This window comes from Polyodon spathula, chromosome 24 (genome assembly GCF_017654505.1).
Source record: "Polyodon spathula isolate WHYD16114869_AA chromosome 24, ASM1765450v1, whole genome shotgun sequence".
NCBI lineage: Eukaryota > Metazoa > Chordata > Actinopteri > Acipenseriformes > Polyodontidae > Polyodon > Polyodon spathula.
The window spans coordinates 12,180,691-12,199,465 of NC_054557.1; the positions used below are offsets into that span (position 1 = coordinate 12,180,691).

An 18,775-nucleotide genomic window follows, 5' to 3' on the forward strand; every position below is an offset into this window, starting at 1 on the left:
GAGTTATTCTTGCAGTGGACAATGGAACTGCTCACTCCCTAAGCCTCTGCAAGTACTGTGAGGTTTCAGGGTGCTGGGCTTCTGCAGCAGCCCCTGGGCTCAGTGTGAAGTCAGCTGGAGCCAGGTCTTGTGGTTATAATGCCCTTTGTCTTTGAAATCCTGTTCCTTAGAGTAACCGAGATGCTGACTCAGTAAATCTTTTTAAATCTAGGTTTAACACTGGCTTTTGGTCATTAGTTAGCATTATACTTTTCTCTGATATGTCTTTGTGTAAAGAGCTCTCTCATGCCTACATGAAGAGTGCTATAAAAGTATAAGTGGTTTACACAATATACACATTTTGTTCCTCTCAAGCCACAGGGCTATTGTACAGGTAGAGTGACGGATAACAATGCAGATAAACCTGTAGAAATGGGGTGGAGACAAGGTTGGAACATTTGTTCTATTAGTATATCTGAATAAATTATTATCCCAATTCAAATTCCCATCCCATGAGTGCATTGGTACCACCCAAATGTTATCTGTTTTCTAGAATAACTTGGGTTGGGGCTATTGCCCATTTTACCTCACTGACAACCTTTGTCTTCTCTTAAATACTTGCAAAAGATTTGAATGAGCAATCCGTCTCACAAGTGCAGTGGTGCCCCATATGTATGGCTAGTTTCCCACTATTTGTTTGAAATTTTCTGAGCACATAGGATCTATCCCAATAATGTTGCACCAGTTAAGTGATACATCAAGGGGATAATGTGTAGCTGCTGGAGCACACTTTAAAACCCCCTTTTAAAAGAATATGTTAAAGCTGTGTTCATGTGAGTAGCAATGTAGTGTAATACAGTTCCCAATTCTAAAACATTGTCTTATTATTAAAAAATAATACCACTGCTAAAGACGGTAGAGTCCTTCACACGCTCTGTATCTGTTTTGACAGCCTGAAATTACTGGAAAAAAGATTTATAGTACCTGTTTTACTAGTTTACAGAGCTCCCATTCAACCAGACCGCATTTTTGAGAGTCTAATTATGTTTCTTTTTTTTTTTTTTAAATATCTGGCCACATAGTACACAATCTGATCATACAGTACTGAAGGGGTAGATCAATAAATAAAAAAAACACAGCACTAAGGACCCACATTACTTTCTCTGTTTCATGCCCCTAATTTAAAACAAATGTGCCCGTTTAGACAGTTTGATTTAAAGATGCCCTAGACAGAGTAAGGAAATAACCCCGAGGCAAAGAGAAACAAAATCACTGATCATTTTACTGATTAATTAATTTTGCATAGGAATTTATTAAGTAAAATTTGGTAAGTCTATGAAACGGCAGAGAATCTGTCAACAGCGACTCTTTCAAAGCACTTTGAAAGGGAAACAATACTTGTTAATATGAAGTTTGTTTTTTAATATCCAATACAATCAGATCACAATTTTAAACCGTATGCGCCAAAAATGTAAAATATGCTGTCATTGCGTAAATGCGGCGGCGTGCTAACCAGACTTCGGGCTCAGATATTGTGTTTATTTTTCCTGCATATTTAATTACAATATTGAATTGGTTTGGGTATAAAACAAATATTGTTTTAATACACACAATAAAAACACAAGACGCCAACATTATTCATTTTAAACATTTTTGCAGATAAGTACAAAAGTGAATAAGTAAAATCACATGGATTAACTAACGCCCCACTAACTCCACGACCCCAGGGGAAAGACGCATTTATAAAGCAAAAAATTCTTCCAACACCCTGCAGTACGAGCGAGCTTCACTTTACACCAATCAGATTGGCGCAATGGAAGCCGAGCTAGGTCAAGCGTTGCTTTAAGCCGCGTAGCAGCATGACGTTTTGGGCATTCTTTCAATGGCGAGATAGAAGAGAGGATGGAGGAGATTCCCCAGCTAAGAAGGATGAACAGGGAAAGCACATAATTATCTGCTGAAATGGAACAATACCGGTTTTAATGGTTAGATGAGTAATACGAAGAGGGCGTTTTAAGAGGAAGGTACATTAAAACTGCTGTGTTACTACGTGTGCAGTCAGTCACACAGCAGGGAGGAAAGGGGGTCTTGTCTATAATGACAGAGAAATCCGAGCATTCTGGAGGTGCCTGGATTCGGGAAACAAGATTGCTTTAGAGAGACCCTTTAAGAATAAGCGGTGAAACCGAAAAAGTTGGCTTTATTGTTGAGAATGGCTGGACGAAGCTGCAGATCATGGTTCAGTGTGCTTTTGGGGCTGGTGGTCGGGTTTACCCTGGCTTCCTTTGTAATCTTGCCAAGGGCCACAGAGCTGAAGAACGCCGGACACAAGCGAGCGAGTACGGGCGGCTGCGGGCTGCAACGGGGTCTGCGCAGAGAGTACAGCGGCGCACAAGTTTGGCAACCGCAACAAGATAACAGATTGCTGTCAACAGACAAACCGGTGCCCAGATCTAAGAATTTCCTCTTTGTCGGCGTAATGACAGCACAGAAGTATCTGGATAACCGGGTAGTAGCTGCTCATAGGTACGTGACGGTGCTGGGTTAGGGTTACCTTTACCGTTATGTACTGCAGTACTAATAACTGCGTGGATTCTCTGTGGTATTTTTATTGTCTAAATATGTATTTAATATTTTGTTTATAATTTGGTGAGTTTTATCACGTGCCATTTGTAACAACAGAGCAGCTTGGTCTAAAGTTAAGATTTTGGTTCAGGTAGCTTGCACAGTGTCCTGGATGAAGACATTTGACAATGGGACAGTTTGGGACAAACTATGCCTAATTAGTAGTTATGGACATTTTAACATGTCTATTGTTCCCCAAAAATATGTCCTCCAAATTTGTCTTTTTCAAGAACACATGATTTAAACTGCAGAATGGCTAAAGAAAAGGAAGGCTCCCTGAGCTAAGCTGAGGGGGTATTGCTTAACATTTCTGATATTTGTTGCTGGAAAAACAGAGTTAGATTTAATTTAGTGAAACTTAACTGGGGTTGCCGTGATCCTTTTGCAGAAGTTTTCCTTCTGCAAGATTTGAAAATAAGGAACACAGTCTTTTGATGAGGAACATTAGAATTATTGTTCAGTTAATGAACAGTTCATTTTTATATTGAACAGATGAGAAGCAATCCAATGCTTTGTTTTTAGTGACTGCATTCAGTGCCAGATTTTGGATACAAATCAGGAGATCATTAAAAAGTGAGCACTGAGAATATAACAATGCATCATATAGCCGAAAATGTATTTTTTATGCATTTGCATTCATGCTTCTGCAAGAATAAATTGTGGAAGGCATTTGCAAAAACGAGTGGATTTTTATTTATTTATTTAATATTAAATAAAGAAATTGTCAGAATACTCCTCATGTATTTGTATTTAGTCAGTTTTTGTCAAAATTGCTCAGTCTGGTGTGGAGGATTTTTAGGAGTGTGCCAGTTTTAGTTCAAGCAAACACTGCAAGCTCACTTGTTGGCAGAATCAGAAAATGTGCAGCTCCAAGTCTGAACTTGGCTGTTGTCTCTCCTGCCTTTTGGTTTAACAGGGTGTCTTTTCCTGTCTGTGAGGAACAGGTCAAGTCTTTGACACTTCAACCACCAATTTAGGGTTCCAGTCTTAACCAAGTTTTAACCAAGCTTTTTAAATGAATTATCCAAAGTGTGTGGAAATTTTAGATTTCACTTTACACCTATGTTTACCTATGCAATACAACAAAACCATTGCCTTTACTTATATATGTATGTATGTGTTCATTATACTGAGCCTAAAGCTAAACGACAGCAAGGCTTTGCGGGTTGATTATTGTACCTTTTATTGCTACTTTGCTCCAAATGGTGGGTTAGTCAAATAGATCTAGTACTAGTCTATTGATACACATTACACAAGTAGCTCATCATGTTTTGTAGTGACATCATCATGTTTCATAGTGACATCAAAGAATAAATAAATAAAGAATGCATGCTTTGGTTTTCAGGACCTGGGCTCAGACAATCCCTGGCAAGGTGGTGTTTTTCTCCAGCGAAGGCTCAGACTTGTCCTTGCCCATCCCCGTTGTAGCGCTGGAGCATGTGGACGACTCATACCCGCCCCAGAAGAAGTCCTTCATGATGATCAAGTACATGCATGACCACTTCCTGAACCAGTACGAGTGGTTCATGAGGGCAGACGACGACGTCTACATCAAGAGCGACCGGCTGGAGAGCTTCCTGCGCAGCCTCAACAGCAGCGAGGCTCTCTTCCTGGGGCAGACTGGCATGGGCGCCAGGGACGAGCTGGGGAAGCTGGCGCTCGAGCCGGGAGAGAACTTCTGCATGGGTGGCCCGGGCGTGATCATGAGCAGAGAGGTGCTGCGGAGGATGGTGCCCCACATCAAGACCTGCCTGCAGGAGATGTACACCACGCATGAGGACGTGGAGGTGGGCCGCTGTGTCAGGAGGTTCGCAGGAGTGCAGTGCGCTTGGTCTTACGAGGTGAGGATGCTTTATTATTGCCTTTTTGTTCCTTCACACCAGGTGAGTGGCTTGGATGTACTGGTTTGGGTCCAGGCTTGGTACAGACTGATCTTTTTAAATATACTAACATTTCTATGTTCTTCTTCTATGACACACTTCACTCTGAGATCCAGAAACAACTTAGGAGACAGCTGGTAGGAATTGTAAATATGTGTTAAACTATTCCATTTGTGTCAAAATGTGATAAGAATTGAAATGTTTTTAGTTTTTTTTTATGGTCATTGTTGTAAGGTATTGGAGCGCAATAGAGGAGGAGCTGGTTAAAGTGGTAATAACACAATTACTGATTGACTTATTTAACTATCTTAATTTTACTTTGTCGAAGTAAACAACCAAAGCACAGACTTAACCTTTGGTATTGATATTTATTTTTCATTGCACAGCATTCTTATAGAAGCTGCATTCCATTGAAATGTGAAGTGGGTGTGACTGCCAGACATGACGTCATCAAGTCTTAAAATCTCAGCCTTTTAAATCTCTTTTTTGACTCTGTTTTGATTGTAATTTGGATGCTGTAAAGGGCAGTGTCATGATTTTTAGCCTATAGATTGGAACGTTTTGTTACTTGTACTATGGTATGGCCACTTTTTGTTTTTATTTGTTTTTCTAGTCCTGGTCTTTCAGAGAGAATATTCATTTTAGCTAGTTGCAGATTAGTGGAGAGTTGTTTCAGAGCTTCAGTAACTGTAAGATTACAAAGGTCAGTAAACCAAGCAAGTTCTCCAGGGATCTAATCCACTAGTTTGTAGGGGCCAAGGTAATTTATAACAAATGTGTGAGCTAGTACTAAATGGGTAATGGTCCATTATAAATCAAAGTGGATTTTAGAATTCTTGGTATCTTTACAGTATATCCAAACTCCTTTTATGTAAGTCAGATTTGCTTTTGAAGTTTTAAACCTTACTTTATAAACAAAAAAATAAGTTTGTTTTGGTCTTCTAACTGTAGTAAAATCATCATTTAAATAAAGTCCAGTTCTTTTTGTAAACAAAGAACTGTGTGAAGCAGTCTTTTTTGAAACAAACAAAAAGAACAGTTAAAAAAAAAAAAAAGAAAAACCACATGCTCTGTGTTATTGGAGGAAAAGAGACACTGTAGTAAAGTACTGCACATTGTGCTCTAACCTACTGCACATCAGGCTGGGATTTGACTACAGAAGGACAGAAGACAAAAAGGGTTAACACGTAGAAATCCACCATAATAAAATGCTTCCTTGAGGCTCCTTGGCTTGTGATGAACCTGAAAGGGGTAGAAGTGAGTGGGTGCAGTTAAGGCTGCAAATCGGAGCACTTATGGCAGCAACTGCTGGTGTGATTTTTGTTGGAAAGCAATCGTTTCTTTTTCTTTCTTGTTGACTCTGCACCTCTGCTTCTACGCTTCTCTGTGATAGCCTGGCTCCACTGTGGGCAGCGGCTTATCTGTGATGCAGTGGAAACAACTGTGCAATTGCAGCATTGTTTCGTGTATTTTTGATACCGTAGGAGTGATGTTTTGAACGCACTAATGCTAGTTACAGTGTCTGTAATTTACAAAAGATGACCAGCCTTCAGGGAATTGGCCGCAAACTGATGGGACGTGTTCAGTATTTTTGTATTTTCATTCTTGACGACAAGCATAATTCATCATTTTACTTTTAGTCTAATATAGTGATGAAATTAGTTTTTTTAAACATACACTGCTGATTTTGCAGTGTTTAAGCACTGAACTAATACAAAGTCTGCCCCCATTTTTTTTTTCTGAGATGAATAAATCAGTTCTAATGTAATAATCCATAACTGCTGTATTTTCTTGCTAGTTTTGGTACATATAGATATTATTTCCTTTTCAGAAATAAACAGAGACGACTTGTCACTTCAGTATGACCCATTTTAACCTCCTGCAAAAACAATTTGCACGAGCACTCCAGCACCACGGTGTTGATTGGTTCTCTGATGGACAGATTGTAGAACCGTTTCTAAAGATAATTTCCTGTAGTATATCAGACCGCCCAGCCCACCTACCCCTGTCCTTAACCTGCCTGCATCTCTTATACATGTTTTGAATAATGCAGTACGTGTAATTGGAAACCAAGCAATGGGAATCCTGGGGAAAAAGGGAACATCTGTTGAAAGCAGTTGCCTGGCTTGGAACACAAGCTAATCGGACCACTTGTTGATTGTTAAACAAATTAACTAAGTATTCGTCCTCTGCTTCTGTAAACACCCGCGATTTAGAGAACACACACCAGAAGATGTAAAACATGACACACGGTTGTTTTTATAAAATCTTTCAACTGGCTTACATGTTCAGATCAGGTCAGAATTCTCACTGCACCACACTGGCTGTAATGCAAACATCTTGTGCTTTATCTCCTTCCGATGCTGCAATGAGTCAGTGTGAAAGCTTGCAGATTGGAGACTGATTCAGTATGAAATACTTTCTAGCAGTCTAGGGTAGTGCAGGGAGCCTTTTTTTTCTGCGAGTTTAACCCTTTTCAGCGTTTAAAATTGCCAAGTTGCTATACAGCAACCCGGTTATACTTTACCTCTGCATACTTATAGCATGCTACTGTATGTTGATAGTGTTTTTCAGGTGTGCATACTACGGAGGGTCATTAAGGACACTGGGGGGGAATAACAGCAGAAAAATCAGAAGATAATTGGCTCAGGATCTGGAGATTTAAAACCACTATGTCGAGATCTCATTTAGCATTCAGAATCTTATTACTTTGCTCGTGTCCTTGTTGGGCCACCATCGCATTCAGTAGATCTAAGTTACGGCAATGTGAATTTTCACAATACAAATGAATAAACAGTCTTTTGAGGCAGTGCGCCCAGCATGAGGGAGACCTCAGCTCATTTTCAGATATCCTGTGGCTTCTCTTAAAATTACACATGCCCTACTGTCTTTCTTCTATAAGTAGCTGTTAAAAAAATCTAAAATTAGACCTTTAAACAGACAGCTGTTTACCCTATATAATGGTGTTGGTTACAGACCAGTGACCCTACTGTAGTTGGGAGCTACAGCAGCAGTAGTGTTTTTTTTTTTACAGTGATACAGTCTCTAGTGCTGGTATCTAGTGATCAGTATGTTGTGCAGGTAAACCTTAGTATTTTGGTGGAAAGGGCACTGCAATGCCAATAACCCCTGTCTGTCATGCCCCCCTAGTAAAAAGAACGTTGCTGTGTAAGTTTGCCATTTGCCTTGCAGAGAGAAAATGGAAGAAAAACGCCTGTCTTGTTGTGATGGCAGGAGGGTTCAATCCATCCTGAGATTGCAGCTCAAACTTGGCGTGTCTCTCTAATCCTTAATGACAGGGAAAATGAACCTGTACAATCAGTTGGGTATTGCTATTGTCTTAAGTGAACATCAGCAAGAATGATATCCCAATATGATTCCCTGTCAACAAGGCTGGGATGGTTCATGTTTAAGTAATTCCTATTAAATTTAAATGAAGTGCACAAGCTTGACTGTACTTTCGAACCATGCTTTATATGTGCGTGTGTGTTTGTGGCTCAAGGTCATGTTGATCTTAATTAAACAAGCTACACACCAATCCAAAATCAATTGCATTATTTTCATGAACCCAGATTGTAGGCCTATGTGTCTCTGAGCTGTTAAACTTGTATTTTGGGGTAGATCTGCCATGTAAGACGATGTCTGCTTCAAAGTGATAGAATGCTGGTTGCACTGCTTGCTGCGTGTTCTCCTCCCCTGTCTTTTCTTTTAAGGTTTACTGTCTCAAAGCTTCCTGTGTTAGTGTACTGTATTGTTAAATGTCACAATTGGTCATAAAGTTGCTTTACAGATCTCTTCTAATGAGACACCTGTGCTTCAGTGTTTAGCTCTGTTAATTACCCCCTCCCCCTATCAATCTGACACACACCCACTGTTTGACCGAGTACTGCAGTCTTCTTCATGGGACAGACGTCAAGTTAATTTATACAACACTGTACTGTTTCAAAAGACTTTATTCGAGGTTGAACAAAACCTTCGATTGTACAATGAAATCTCATTCTATGTACAGAGTTCTCTTTTATCAAAGTGAATATGGTTTTCTTTTTTTTAATTGAACTTAATTGAACTGGCTTTGATGTCTACCTATCGGATATCACCAAATGCCTGAACACATCATTAGTGTCCAGTTTGACTTGGTTAACCCATGATTAAACAATAGTTATGACTTTTTAGAGTACTATAAATGTTTGCTAAATTCCTTTTTGTTCCTGTCCTTATCCGGTCTGTAAAGCCGCATTTCCATGGACCCATGTTCCACCAGCAGTAAGACACTGACCTATGTTTAATCACAGCACTGACACTGATGGGCTAGTTTAACATGTTTAATCCCTCTCCCCCCCCCCCCCCCCCCCAACCACACATCTCTTCTTGTTTCGAAGGCTGCTTTGCGTTCAGGCTGTTACCAAAATGAAATGGAATGCAGAGGGCTGGCAGAGGGCAGTCTTTGTCATGCTCATTGAGAAACATTCCCAGAATATGCTTCAGGAAGCCTGTGGGCTGGCCAGTGTGTTAACCCTCTTCACCACCTCCATACTATAATGTAAAACTGATAACAAGCACAGATATAAAAAGCCAATGATTTTATTTATTTATTTTATTTATGCATCCCCAAGCAGATTCAAGAGGTTTTAAATTGAACCCTTCATATCATCTTCACGCTTTTGTGAGTATAAGGGAGGGAAGGGGGAGTCAATCCTGAGAATTAGCTTTTGCAGATCAATACAAAGTATCAGTTCGAGAAACTGAAACTGGTGACTATAGAGGTTTTTGAAAACTAGGGGGGTGGGGGTGGAGGGGGGGGGGGGGGGGGGGGATCAATACTGCATTTCAAAAAGGAGAAAAGAGTAGTCTGCTGCTTGTGGATGTGTCATTTCCTGAATACACATACTCTCAATCAGACTTTCTGCCACTTCCTGTCACCCTCCCTCTTCAACCCCACTGAGGTCTCCCTTTTAAGCATGCATTTACAGATTTAACAGAGTGCGCTACTAATTCACTTCCGAAAGTGTTTCCAAACACTGTCCCTCATGGGAGCAAGAGAAGGATATCTGTTTGAGCTCTAATGATAAATTACCTATGCCTTTAACCCCTTTCCCTCCTAAAATGCTGTGCAAAAAAAGCTGCATCTATGGAGGAGAAGGTTAGCATGCTTTCAAAATTGAATCATTTCAACCTCAATGTTACAGCTTTACAGATTGTCTCCTGTTTCAAAAATGCTATATACAACATACAGCTGTTTTGAGTCACATATTCCTTTTTTTTTTTTTTTTTTTTTTTTTTTTAAATACAGTTTTTAGTGCTCTGTAGGGTTTTTCGTTTACACTATTCAGGGTAATAAACATGTCACTATAATACGTCTCTATTTTTTATTTAGTATTTTAGGGAAAGGTTTAAACAAGTTATTTGAGTGCTATGACTGCTTTTTGGAGTTTGAAGTTTCAGACCATAATCTTAAACTTGAAAGGGGGACCTCCTCTTAGCTAGTAGCCCCAGGGAAGCTGAAACATGAGTATTGCATTTAAAATTGCCAGGCGCTGTGATGGGGGAATTGTTGGCTGTTCTTCTGCTTCCTCCAACTAAGATACTATATGATGCTGTTTGAAAAGTCCTGCAGATGATGGGGAGGGAGATATACAGTAGTCTCTGAGGCTAAGAGAACAACCCTCGGGAATCAAGCATAGTGTTCTCTTAGCCAAAGTGTTCTCTAAGACACAGCTGAACAGCAGACACAATATGCCAAGGCCAATCACGATATGAATCAATAAATACATGTACATGACTCAGCATATGAAATGAACAGAACAAGTAAGAGAAAAGCAATTAGCAGGCATATGATAATAAACTAATGTTAGTAAATGAACTGACAAGCTAAATTAATAAATCGTATATGGTAAAAATGCAGCAGAGGCTATAACAGTCATTATGAATACGAGAGCTCTATTCAAGACAAGCATGAATTTTAACATGGTGGTTATTAACACAGCACCCCTACACACCTTAAAAAAAATTACAGCAGCTCTAGATTAAATGTGAATACAGGAGCAATATTCAAGACCTGCACAAAGTTAGTGAACACAATAGTGTAACAACAATCCAGGACATTGGGGAACTCCTGGCTTTGTAATAAATAAGGTAGAAGCCTTTCTTTTGGTTCTTTAAAACACACCACTTATGCCACAACCATAATGAAAGAATAATTGCGTGAAAGACCCTGACATTGAATGAGTCCTCAAATGATGTTCAAAGCTTTTAAAGTTTCTGATTTGATGATGATTAGTTATGTTACAGAACAGTACTGTGCAAGTTTGAATTAGTTAGCAACGAATCGCTAGATGCCAAAAAGGTGTTCTTTTTAGAAGCTCCTATGCCTTTAGGCGGCGCATTTACAATGGTCAAATTACATTTCACTACAAGGTCACTAAGCTGATGTGTTATCCTGGGAGGTGTTCCTATATGCTGGGACTACTGTACCCAAAATACAAAAAGCTTCGGAGAATCAAAATAAATTGATGACCTAAATTGTTGTAAAATTGTACACTGGTATCTGTGTCATAAAATGATTATTTTTTATTTAGTTTTACTATGTTGTTCAATATACTGTAACCATGTGCAGTACTATTACTAAGGCATAACCAGTACAATATTTTTTTTTTTTTGTGTGTGTGGATTATTAATGCATGTGTGTTTTTGAATGTGAAAGGAGAGAGCTGTTGCAAAGTTCATCTCTTCATCGCTAAGAAATGGATGTTTACTGTGCATCGCAAGAAACAAGCCACGACCAACGATTCCATAGTCTTGTAGTAAATGCACATGCTTCTGCATACTGACAGTGATATAAAACGACACAAACGATCTCTCTCTCTGAGGAATCCTGTTTCCATGCTAGTGGGGTGTGTTGAGCTTGTACTACAAGAGAATGTAAAAGTCTTGATGTGCATTAAATAGAGAGCTGATCAAAATCCATTCATATTTATTGTTCTGATTGTGGGATAATGTTTTATCAGGTGTACAGTCGTCCAAAAAAGGTCATACATATAAGAAAAGCACCTATCTGAGCCATAGAAACGTGAGCTTCAGATACACACTGGAGCACAACTATGCTGTGGACCAAAAGGTGTAGCTCATCGTCGGAACCGTTATTTGCCCATTTTAAAAGCTATTCTGACCTTTTTTTAAAAGGTCTGTGTTGCAGCCCAAGGTATCCTAATAGAAATTGTAAAGGGAACATTTTATGAAAGGAATCTAATAATTTAGAAAGAAATAAAACTAACAGGAAAATTCTCTCGACAAGGAGCAAACTACTTACAACCTTAATTTAGTTTCTTGCACAATGATTTTATTCCTTTCAGAAACATTTTCTTTGCCTTTGCATTTGTGCTTTTTAGGTGCTCTCCAGTCTGTGAAAAAAAGATACTGTTATGCAGGAACACATGCTAAGCCACACCAAACCCTAGCTTTAGCAGCCTCAGTACGGTTGCCAAGCCCTTAACTCCTCTGAGTTTTCTTTTTAAAATTTTCTGCACAGTTGTGCCTTGGCCAATCTTACCAGTCATCACTTACTCTATTTGCAAAAGGCCAGAAGCATTTCAGTTGTGCTCATGCCAGTGCCTGTCAGAATCTCGGCAGTCTCATGGGGCGCTGGCATGGGCCCGGGTCCCAGTAAGCCATGGTAACTGCCTTCCTGTAGGCTTGGTTTTTCAGGCAGACACTTGTAATCTTGTGCCTTCTGTCTCATTTAGATCTCTCCTTGTACCCAGGAGTCCCTCATTTCTCTCTTTGCCTTTCTTTAAGCCACTGGCCCCTGTTACAGATTTATTTAAATTTTTTATAAAGGCTATGACCCTCTCTGACTCATTAGGTACTTTTGGGAAGAACATCTGAATACCTCCTAAGGGAATTTCTATGAACCAATCAATCTTTATTTTATATAGCGCCTTTCATAGTGGACCACAATCACAAAGCGCTTTGCTTTGAATGCCATTTGATAAATTAGAAAAATAAGAAACGAGGCTCCTTTCACAGGGGTTGTTGATTACTGGTAGCTCTAGCGGCAGCGTGTTTGTCATTCTAGCATGGCTATATTTCAACCCCCAGCTTAGTGTTGGGAGCCACTGTGGTGTTAGGCTTACTTGAAATGAGAACTTCTCTGTAGACATTTTATGAACTGTATTTGTGTGGGTGTGTGTGTGTGTGTATTTATGATGGACTCCTAAGGCTTCAGTAACACATTTTAAGTGATGTCCTCTGGCTGATATTACATAAGTGTGAAGAATATTAATGGTGCATATTAACTGAAATCTTTACGCTAATGATCGAAAACCATTCAATGGTTGTCTGCCGATTAGTGAAGAGCAGAATGAGAGAGGTGTCGGGCAGGAAGGCATGTAATGCTAAGGGTCTTTTTTCAAAGCATTTACTCCAGTCTTTGTGTAGTCTAAACAAATGGGGGTGGGTGGGGGGGGGACACTAGAACCAAACAACTAAGTAATATATTTAAGCATTCTCAATGTGTTTTTATTTTCATTTTTGTAATGTCAACATCATTATATTTTCCTTTCAAAAAATAGCAGTTCATAATTAAAGAACGGAGGAAACATGCTGAAAATATGGTCCAAGTTGTCTGCATTTAATCTAAGCATCAGGGTTAATAGGTTGACCGCTGTATTCCTCAGGGACCCAGCTAACATGATTGAACAGCATTTAATACTGATAATGAGGCAGCAACTTCTCTGAGGAAGTTACAGGTCTCTTTGCGCTTGCCCACTGTAGCCAGGAGAGCATGGTGTTGACCCCAGACCTCTGACTTCTGACCCGCTGAGTTCCACGGCGTACCTAAGTGCATCGGTACAGATATGTTAGCTTGTACAGTACGTTTTTAAATGGCTTTTGTTTTGTTTTGTGTTCAGGAACAAAGTTTAATTTCCTTTCTTTATAAGAGTTTTTAAGATATTAGTGGCGTTCTACAACATAATACTGTAAATTAAATTATTTGGTAGCAAATAAAAAGGCATGTCCAAGAAACTGTATTTACAGATATTTAAGCTAGGTATAGTCTACTGCTTATGCAAAACAAAGCCCATGTTCTCTACTCTTCCAAGCTGGTGTGTAGGTGGTCAGTGTTGTCTTTTTACCAGTAGTTTAAAATGGGTGAATGTTAATAAAACACCTGCATGAACTCCAAAGAAAATGCGTTGAAGGATGTTCTAATAATCCCTTGCAAATCTGCTTCGCATTTAAGGAAATCTGATACTCAGAGTTCAGTGAATTGCCATCTGCTGTGCAGGAGTTTGAAATGAAATACTAAATTACTTGAGATTCTACAGGGTCCTCTTGTAAAAGGGAATGTATTCAACATTGGTTATCCTTTGATTTTAATAATAAACATTATAAGACATTTCACATTATCCCAGCTTTTAATCTGCTTTTTATCCCCCTTGTTTGTTTCCCGGCTGTAATTCAGTTGTTAATTGTAATTTAATATGTGCTGCAGTTTTTAGGAGAGATGGATAATGTAGTTGGATATAAAAAAACATGTAGTTGCTTTGGCTAAACCAAAACTAAAGTTGTATTAAATAAAATGTATACATACAGTACACCTGCATATATGCATATATAACTATTATATTGGCCTACACAGTACTGTTATTGTAATCAATGCTAGCAACTGTATCATTTTACTGTAATTTCAGTAACAAGGGACGATATACAAATTATAATGAATCACTAACATGCTAGGGTATTACTATTTTTATTTTTAAGTAATGAACGTGTTAAACGTGTAGTTCTAGGCTTGCACATACTGTACTCCTTTTAAAAAGTGTAATATTTTTAGATATGAAGGCTAATCACGCCCTTTGAATGTTTTCTGTACAAGACTTCAGTGTTGCCTTTCCAGTTTGGGTACATTTCCAATACATTTAAGATGCAGGTGCTTTTAGAATATCATCTGCAAACTTTGTTATAGGTTGAAGTTGGGGTGTAGTCTAAACCAAACTGTGTAGCCCAAACAAGTGTAAGAGGTGTAGAAACCCATGACCGTACGAAGTGGGTCAGCATTCACAGTACCCCTGGTTACAGGGGATAGGTTGATGCTGGGGGGTAGTCATGATCTCGTCTGGAATTGCGCCTGGAGAAAAACGGTTAAGAATCCGTGAAAGCAGCAAAGCGCTCAATTTTATAGAAAACAATGTTGCCATTCCAGTTTTTGTACATTTCCAAGTAGTGAAGCTGCAGATTTAAAAAATAATAATTTAACACAGACATTCAGACTAAACTGGTAAAACAGGTGCTGTTGAATGTTATCAGGAAATATTCTTGTGACATTCATTGTGAAGTGTTCACAGTCCCCCCCTGGTTACTGGTAATTGGGGGTGTAGGCGTGATCACGCCTCATCAGGAATTATGCCTAAAGAAAAATAGTTACAGATACATTTTTGGAGCACAGGTTAACTTTGTATCGGGCAAAGGTCAAGTAGCTTCACAGCACACCCATGTAGAATGAAGCAAGGAGTCACAAGTTCAGTCACAAAACTAATTCAAACAAATACAAATGATATTCCCCAAAAAGAAACAATACATTCTTCAATAACTGTATTGCATCAACCACAAATAAATGCTAACAATTAGCACTTAACAATTATTTTAAGTGGCTTTTCAAAGAAATGGCACAAAGGGTTATTAGTTGGGTTTGTAGATGGCAGATAGACAGTAACACTTTTTTAGTGATTGGAAAGCGTTTTTACAGGTCAGCTCTGTGAATTTGTTTTGCCCCCACAAGTTTTGGACCTAAATCCCGCCGGTTGTACTGCTGCTACTGTTGTAATTGACAGTAACAAGGGACGATATACAAATTATAATGAATCACTAACACGATAAGGTATTACTATATTATTATTTTTTTTCGTATTTCACATAATGAACAATAGCCTACCTTCTTTAACATCTCGTTCTAGGCTTGAACATACCGTACTCCATTTAAGAAGTAATGTCAATATTCAATTATGTGAAGGTCTTGCTTATTTATTTGTTTGCATTAACAAAAAGGACTTGATCCCTAAGAAGAGATTGAGGTAAAGCAATACAAATACAAGCCAATTTATCATTTGGAGACACAGTAGTTGCCGCTTATAAAAAACCTCTCTGTTCCCCAAAAAGTTGTATTTACCGGAAGTTGCCAATAAGCAAAAAACCCCCGTTTTCAAGTGTATTCATGTGGAACGACGATATTTACTGTAGTTGTATAAATATGGCACTGAAGTACATGTGTTTTAAATGTTAGTGTTAAAAAAACAACATGAGAAACACAAAATACCCAAACATAGAACTGTTTACTTCACGCATGTGTAAAACAAAAAAAAAGGGAGTAGGCTTGAATAGTAGTACACAACGTTGTACTACAATTGTCCTTACAATGAATAAAGCAAACATAAAGAATGTGTTGTACTTACAATCAGTTCTAAAGAACACAATTTTAAAATAAGGAATTGTCCAATGTTGTCTGCTTTTTAAGATGTACTACCGACTGCTGTAAATCCATCTCAATTTTGAGTGCAGCTTCGCAGCCAGTTTCAAAGCCACGATTCTGGCGTATCATGCGGACAATGTCAGTCTCCTCGTCTGATGCAGTACCCTGTGACTCTTCACCCTGAGGGTGCTTAGCAGCACCGACTGCCTCATGATGTGCATCAGTGAGCTCACCTACTGCCATAACTCGGTCTGCCAGAAATCTGCAGTTGCGAAGTTAGTGTGTTTATAAAGCTGCATGAAGCATGCACATAAATAGTTGCTAATATCAGAATTGCATTAACATTAAAGTCTATGGGACGGGATTGGTTCCTGGGAAAATGTTGCTAATAACCGAAAGTTGTCTTATCAGGGTTGTTAATAAACGGCATCTATTGTATCTCAAATTGCATTGAGATACTGTGAAATATTTTGAGATATCTCAAATGGATGTACAGATATATTTAACTGTTTTTCTAGCATGGTACGCCAAAGTGTCATTTATTGATATCTCCAGATAACTTCATGTTCATTTTTAGCAATATCGCTAAATCGTTTTTAAGAACTCTGTAAATGATTAGATATTGCTAAATGAACAGGAAGTCATTTCGAGATCTTAAATTGAATTTCAGATATCTGAAAATGATTAAAAGGTATCTCAAAAACTTTGAGATGTCTTAATGATTTAAAGATATCTGTAAATGTGTTTGATACCTACTTTAAAGCTCCATTTAAAGATCTATCTGGAAATAATTTTCAGATATATCTAAATATTTAGATACTGTATCTTTAAAATGATTTAGAGAGATCTTTTAAATATTTAGAAATCTGGAAGTCATTTTGAGATGTCTTCAATTATTTCGAGATATATAAATGATAAATTGGCTTGAAGGCTAATTATGTCTTTTGAATTAAAGCCACAAAACTGTTTTGTTTGAGTGTAGTCCAAACAAAACTGTGTAGCCCAAACAAGTGTAAGAGGTGTAGAAAAACACAAACACACAAAGTGGGTCAGTGTTCACAGTACCCCTGGTTACAGGGGATATGAAGCTGGGGTGTAGTCGTGATCGCGACTCGCCTGGAATTGCGACAGAAGAAATACAATAAGAATCCTTGAAAGCAGCAAAGCGCTCAATTTTATAGAAAACAATGTTGCCATTCCAGTTTTTGTACATTTCCAAGTAGTGAAGCTGCAGATTTAAAAAATAATAATTTAACACAGACATTCAGACTAAACTGGTAAAACAGGTGCTGTTGAATGTTATCAGGAAATATTCTTGTGACATTCATTGTGAAGTGTTCACAGTCCCCCCCTGGTTACTGGTAATTGGGGGTGTAGGCGTGATCACGCCTCATCAGGAATTATGCCTAAAGAAAAATAGTTACAGATACATTTTTGGAGCACAGGTTAACTTTGTATCGGGCAAAGGTCAAGTAGCTTCACAGCACACCCATGTAGAATGAAGCAAGGAGTCACAAGTTCAGTCACAAAACTAATTCAAACAAATACAAATGATATTCCCCAAAAAGAAACAATACATTCTTCAATAACTGTATTGCATCAACCACAAATAAATGCTAACAATTAGCACTTAACAATTATTTTAAGTGGCTTTTCAAAGAAATGGCACAAAGGGTTATTAGTTGGGTTTGTAGATGGCAGATAGACAGTAACACTTTTTTAGTGATTGGAAAGCGTTTTTACAGGTCAGCTCTGTGAATTTGTTTTGCCCCCACAAGTTTTGGGCCCAAATCCCGCCGGTAGTTCTGCTGCTAATGTTGTAATTGACAGTAACAAGGGACGATATACAAATTATAATTAATCGCTAACAAGATAAGGTATTGCTATATATTTTTTTTTTTAAGGCTCATTTTTCACATAATGAACAATAGCCTACCTTCTTTAACATGTCGATCTAGGCTTGCACATACTGTACTCCATTTAAGAAGTAATGTCAATATTCAATACTGTGAATATATGGGAAGAAATCTAAAGTGGGAAAGGTCTTGCTTTTTTATTTGTTTGCATTAACAGAAAAGACTTGATCCATAAGAAGAGATTGTGGTAAAGCAATACAAATGTTAGCTATATATGGCAAGCCAAATTATCATTTGGAGACATAGTAGATGCTGCTTATTAACAACCTCTCAGTTCCCCAAAGCGTTGTCAATAACTGAAAGCTGCCAATAAGCAAAAAGCCCCCGTTTTCAAGTGTATTTATATGGAACAACGATATGTAATGTAGCTGTACAAATATGGCACTGAAGTACATGTGTTTTGAATGTTACAGTGTTAAAAAAATTAACACGAGAAACACGAAATACCCAAACATAGAACTGTTTACTTCACGCGTGTGTAAAACCAAAAAAAAGGGAGTAGGCTTAAATAGTACTAGACAACAATGTACTACAATTGTCCTTATAATTAATAAAGCAAACATGTTGTACTTTTAAAACAATTCTAAAGAACACAATTTTAAAATAAGGAATTGTCCAACGTAGGTATGCCAAAGTGTCATTTATTGACATCTCCAAGTAACTTCTTGTTCATTTTTAGCGGTATCTCTAAATCGTTTTAAGATGTCTCTAAATGATTAGATATTAGCTAAATGAATGGGAAGTCATATCGAGATCTTAAATTAAATTTCAGATATCTGAAAATGATTGAAAGATAGCTCAAAAACTTTGAGATGTCTTAATGATTTAAAGATATCTGTAAATGTGTTTTAGATACCCATTTTAAAGTTCCATGTAAAGATGTATCTGGAATTAATTTTCAGTTATCTCTA

At 38.2% G+C, this 18,775-nt stretch overlaps 1 protein-coding gene across 1 annotated transcript in view; it reads left to right on the plus strand.

Annotated features, from left to right (window-relative positions):
- The first annotated feature begins 1,783 nt into the window (after positions 1-1,783).
- The window catches only part of LOC121299307 (chondroitin sulfate synthase 1-like), a 41,017-nt gene continuing 24,025 nt past the window's right edge, over positions 1,784-18,775 (plus strand). The window contains exons 1-2 of the mRNA XM_041226991.1: positions 1,784-2,505; positions 3,950-4,445. Coding sequence (XP_041082925.1) covers positions 2,192-2,505; positions 3,950-4,445 — 810 coding nt within the window. The 5' untranslated portion in view covers positions 1,784-2,191. The remainder of the gene's footprint in view (positions 2,506-3,949; positions 4,446-18,775) is intronic.